The sequence below is a fragment of the Meleagris gallopavo genome, chromosome 28, assembly GCF_000146605.3.
Source record: "Meleagris gallopavo isolate NT-WF06-2002-E0010 breed Aviagen turkey brand Nicholas breeding stock chromosome 28, Turkey_5.1, whole genome shotgun sequence".
Taxonomy (NCBI): Eukaryota; Metazoa; Chordata; class Aves; order Galliformes; family Phasianidae; genus Meleagris; species Meleagris gallopavo.
In genome coordinates this window covers 776,206-781,757 of record NC_015038.2, presented here as the reverse complement: position 1 = coordinate 781,757, position 5,552 = coordinate 776,206, and the positions used below count along the sequence as shown (strand labels likewise).

Genomic DNA, 5,552 nt, shown 5'->3' with positions numbered 1-5,552 from the left:
TAAGAGAGATTTTGGCTCAAATTTGACCTCTGTTGGGAAATGATTCTTGTAACTGTACAATTTTTTTGCCTCCTAATAATAATAAATTAACAATTTTGCGTTGGTGGGTGTGGTTGCAGTCGTTGCTTCCTCTCTGCCACTGTTCCCCCCCTCAGGACTATGCCTGTGCCTTGGGGGCAGCGCCCGGGTCCCAGTGCTCGCCCTGCAGTACCTGGTGCCTCTGTCCGGATTGCAGTCCTTGATGACACTCAGGACCTGCTGGAGCCAATCCGAGGCTCCCAGTGCATTGTTTACACATGGAGCTGGGCTCCAAGCCCTCCAGCTGTGGCCGTCGCTGCTTCTGGACTCTCCTCCCTCCCACACTGTGTTCTGGGCCTATCATGGGCTAGCAGTGCTGGATTTGGAGCAGCTATGCTGGAGAGTCCTGCCCCATCTCTGCCCCGTGGGCTGTGACCGGTGGTGGCAGGGAGCCCCATACCGTGTGTCTCCTAGGGGCTGTCCCCCTGCACCTGGAATTATGCTTTGAGCTCAGAGCACCCTGCCTGCCTACCCGGCCGTGGGCTCTGAGTGAGACTGGGGTGCAACACGCACCATGCCTCGCCTGCACGGGCTGTACAGCCCCCCCTCCCTGCCCCCAGCCTGGCTCCCTCCTCCCCACGCGCCCGCAGCAACAAGCGGCCTTTGTCCGCCCCTGGCCGGGGCTCAGGACGGAGCGGCACTGGGTGAGCGCATGAGAGCGGCCACCTCGCCCTTCCTCCCACCACGCTGCTGCCTGTGCAGGGGGCCCAGCCCTGGGGAACCCTGCCCCAACCAGGACCCTGGCGGGCATCTGTGCCCCAGTACGCACCCTGTGCTGTGAGGTGCCCCCAAACCCCCACAGCCCCAGCATCGTCAGCACAACGCGGGGAGGGCTGGCAGAGGGAAAGGAAAAACTCAGTTTTGTGCTACCGGGAAGAAAACTGGGGCTTTTGTTTCCCTGGCAACAGGGCTGAGAAAGCAAAGCTCGGTGGGTGCTGCTGCACAAAGCCCACAGTGAGCCCCTCGCATTCACCCGCCCGTAGCAACCGTCTCCCTCTCCCCGGCATCCCGCGGGCTGGGGCGGCTGCCAGCCGCACACACAAGGCGCTTTCACAGCTCGGCTCTGGGGGCAGCACGGGGGGGCCGGCACGGCCAGCCTGCCCTCGCTGCTCCCGGCAGCCTGCCTTGGTAGGAGCCCTGGTGAGACGCGGATGCTGGGTTTGGAACGTGTGCTGGTTTGAGATCGGCACCTCGGGTGGGTTTTGTGCCCCTGATGGGCAAAGCGGACGAGGAGCCGGGAGCGCTGCGTGGGGCTCTTTGGATGAGATGTGGGATCTTGGTTCTGCACAGTGCTTTGCAGGCTGTAGGGCCGCTCAGTGCTGAGCCTTGCTGGGACCAACTCAACCCCACAAAGCACTGAGCGCTTGGAGGAGCTCGGCAGAGGCTGCCCTGGCACTCAGCTGGAGGCACCACCATCGCCCTCAGGTGCTGCCTGGCCCAGCACCGCTGCTTTCCTGACCCCCACGTGTCCTCACCCCACTGAGCTGCCCGTGCCCACCCAGAGCCCCCAGGTCTAAGGGGAGAGCGTGGGGTCACACAACCCACCCTGCTCTGACCCCCATTGCTCTGCATGTCTCCGTGCACGATGTGCTCTAGTTTACTGGTTTATTGAGCTCTTACAGGGCACTGCTGGGATCTGGTCGCTAGGACCTTCTCCTACTGTGGAGAGGGCTGGCGGGAGGGGACGGGACAGGACGAGGGCACTTTGTGTTTGCTAAGTCCTCTGCAAACCCTCCTTAGTAGCAGATGGGACCTTTCCTGCACAACTCCATCAGCAGAGCAGCAACCCCCCAGCCTGGCCAGGCACAGAGGGAGCCGACGTCCTTTGGGCAGAGGCAAGAAGGCCACTGATGCAGCCACGGGGACGGGACGCCCCTCGCCCAACACGGGGTTTGAAGCCCACGGTGCAGCCCCTGAGCTGACTCTCCTGCTTGCTCCACGTCCGGGCACGGGGCACTAACGGCAAAAACAACGTTTGGTCTTGGGAGGAGGTGGTGAAATGCTCTCTACGGCTCCTGGTTGGCACTTAGCACGGCGTGCCGAGGGCCAGGAGGGGCGGAGGGGACTCCCGGGGCTTGTCGAAGAAGATGGAGGAGGACATCTCTGTCTTGAGCTTGCCGTCAGCGCTGCCCTCGCTGGAGGCGGCGTCGGGACCGCAGCCCTCGCAGCAGCAGCAGCAGCAGTCCATGAAGGCCTGGCCCAGGGGTCTGCAGAGGCACAGGAGCAGGACGGGCGTCACCGAGCACTTGAAGAACAGAAAGAACTGGTTGATGAGGTTGAGCAGGTCCAAGGTCTGCTTGGACATGTCGGGGGACATGTAGGCCACCACGATGTTGCAGACGTTCTCGGGGGTGGTGCAGAGCCCGTAGATGACGGTCAGCCCGATGATGGTGCAGTTCAAGTGGTTCTCACACTGGCTGTGTTTGGTCCCCCGGCACTCGGCCTTCTTCTCGGTGCCGCGGATCCTGCGGGTCACCAGCTGGCAGCTCACAGTGAAGAGGATGGGCAGGCAGAAGTAGCAGCCGAAGTACCACCACATGCGGGCGTTCTGGTAGGTGAGCACCAGCGAGTAGACGGACTCGGGCAGGTTGGACGAAGGCTTCATGGTGCAAAACTCGGTCACCACGCCGGACACGGGCGACGTGTCCTGGGCCAGCTGCCAGAGCAGGACCTCGGGCACCGACAGCGTCATGGAGCCCACCCAGATGACAGCCAGCTTGGCAATGATGGACTGGCACTGCTCGATGGGCCGGGCGCTGGCCTGCGGGCTGGTGGCCGCGTGGAACCTGTCGATGCCCAGGGCACAGAGGCTGAAGGTGGTGACTCCCAGGGACGATACCTGGTGAAGGGGAAGCAGAACAGGTGGGACTTCCTGTGGGGGCCTCGAGGGGTTGACTTGATGGCACTGGAAGCTCCCAGCCACCCAACAGCCCCGGACCCTTCCTCCAAGGTTTGACTGAGGTCGCATCCCAGGTTTGGAGCCGCCTTCCTGCGACTCCTGGAGGGGCGCTGGATAAGCGTCCCTTGACCCACGTGTCCCTGCACTGCTTCCTGTTCTGCACAAAGCTTTGCTGGATGCCGGTCTGTCCATCCAGCCAGGGTGGGAATAGCAGGATTGTCCCTCAGGCTCTTCTATTCTGGATGTTTTTGGAGAGGAAAAGCATGGACGGCTGCTCCCGTCAGAGCCTTCCCATGGCCCTGGCTGCCCAGGCTGGCTCATCCCTGCCCTGTTCTGCAGATCTGCTGCCTGCTTCCCAGGCAGCCCAATAGAGCTGAGGACACCGTTGCCACAAACCAGCTCAGGGCAATTTCCGCTGCATTGAGGAGAAACATCCCTGTTTGCCAAAGGGAAGAGGCCAAAGGAGGCAGAGGGAGGGCTGCCCAGGCGCTGAGGGTCACAATCAGCATTCAACCCCGCAGCCCCTGGCCAGGAGCACGGCAGTCACATGCTGCTGCCCCAAAGCCCCGTGGCTGTTCCTGGCCTCACGAAGCCACCAAACATCCCCCTGTGCTGAAGGGCATTCCCAGCACTTGGAAACCTTCTGATGTGTGTGCAGCATGCAGCAACCTGCCAGTGGGCTTTGCAAGAAACAGACCTGGCACCTCTGACCCAGAACAGCTCTGGCATCCCCGCTGAGCCCTTTGCAGTGGCTCTGAGTTGGCCTCGTTAGTGCTGCAGGGCACAGCAGCTCATGCCAAACACCCAGCATCACCACTCAGTTTCTGTGCAGCACTGCCCTGACAGCACCATGGCCCTCAGCACAGCACTGCCATCGCCATCCCATACCCAGCCTCACCACCCAGCAGTGCTGCTCGTGTCCCAGCACTTCTGCTCAACATCAGCTGTACCACCGCCTCTCCTTTACCCTAAGGCTGCCCCAGGCTCTCCTCTCCTGGTCCTTGGAGACTGTGCAGGGACCGCACATCCCTGGAGCTACGCCATGCCCATCCTTCAGCAGCCCCAAGATCTCAGCATCCCTCTTTGGCGGATCCTGAGGCACTCCAGTGCTGCTGGCTCACTGATCCTGGAGGTGCCACCCTCACAAGTGCATCAAACTGGACTGCCCAGATTCAGGTCACAGCAACACCTCCCCATGAAGGGGTCTGCTCTGGGGGCATCCCTCTTTCCTCTCCATTCTCACCCAACACTGAACCTGCCTTGGCAAATGCTCATCCATATTCCTGCCCCTATCTGAGTACTCCAGCTGCCTGGTCGTGCCATGGAATGCTTGAGGTGGAGGATGGGAATGGGACAAAGCCCTCACTTAATAAGTCTGGGATGGGAGTCCTCCAGGAATGAGCAACTCCTGCTTTGCTGAGCAACAGAGGCATTGCTGGGATGGTGGCAGCCCATCATCTCGTTGTGCTGGGCTGCAATATGCAGGTGCTGGCTGCGGTCAGGGCACACGTAGGGCTGTGCCTGGAATCACCCAGGCCAGTACCCAAAGTAGCATCACTGCGTGCCCTGTGCAGGTGTGTGCATCCAGACCGTGAGCAATCACTCCTGAGGCCTCCTGCTCTCATACCCAGCCTGGCTGCCCCCAGGAGCGTGCACAGCTCACCTCCAGAAGATTTGGGGTGATTTTGGGACTTAGCTTGGACTTGGTAGCATTAGGTTCCTGGTCGGACTTGATCTTAAAGTTTTTTTCCAACCTGAATGACTCTATGACTCTATCCCGTGATTCTACATCTTGGGGTCATTCTTTTCACCCATAAGGAATGAGCAGAGATCTCAGGTTCCCACTCCCATCCCTGCCCCTGCCCTGCTCAGCAGTCAGCACGGGCAATGTCTCCCCGTGGTGGGGTCTCTGGGCACACGGTGCCAGGCCCTGGGCAGCGATGGTGCCCCCAAAAGAAGGGAGTAGAGCAGCCCCTTACCTCCATGAAGGGCACGACGCGGCACGAGATGTCCCCCAGCAGCCTCTTCTTGGTGATCTCGTTGAAGATGACCACAGGCAGGCAGAAGAAGAGGATGAGGAAGTCCCAGAAAGCCAGGCTGGCCAGGATGGAGTTCCAGGCGCTCTTCATGTAGTAGTTGTGCCACACGATGCACATCACCGAGAGGTTCCCAATGATGCCCACCGCAAAGACGATGAGGGACAGGAACATGACGGCGTAGGCGCTGTAGGAGTTCTCCGTCACCGGGTACAGCGGGTTCTGGATTTGCCAGCCTCTTGTCGGACACCGTGGTCAGGTTGGCGGCGGGCTCAGCCCCCCCATCCGTGGGGACCCCCCCGCTGCTGCTCAGAGGGGTCGGTGCTGGACGGCACCATGGCCCTGGTGGGGTGCAGGCCGGCGGCATTGATGGGCCGCGGGAACTCCACCCGCACCCCCGGCACGTACTGCTGCACCGACTTGGAGTCCTCCACCGTGCCCCGACGCGGCCGCGCCTTCAGCTCTGCGTTATCCTGCGCAGCCACGGGCAGCGTCCCACCTCCACCTGCGCCCTGGTTTGGGCGCACGCCGCCTTCTGC

At 61.5% G+C, this 5,552-nt stretch overlaps 1 protein-coding gene across 1 annotated transcript in view; it reads right to left on the bottom strand.

The window, feature by feature from the left end:
* The window catches only part of GPR37L1 (G protein-coupled receptor 37 like 1), an 8,454-nt gene continuing 2,902 nt past the window's right edge, over positions 1–5,552 (bottom strand). Inside the window, 4 exon segments of the mRNA XM_010724119.1 lie at positions 1–2,917; positions 4,957–5,244; positions 5,246–5,320; positions 5,322–5,548. Of these exon segments, the coding sequence (XP_010722421.1) occupies positions 2,105–2,917; positions 4,957–5,244; positions 5,246–5,320; positions 5,322–5,548 (1,403 nt within the window). The 3' untranslated portion in view covers positions 1–2,104.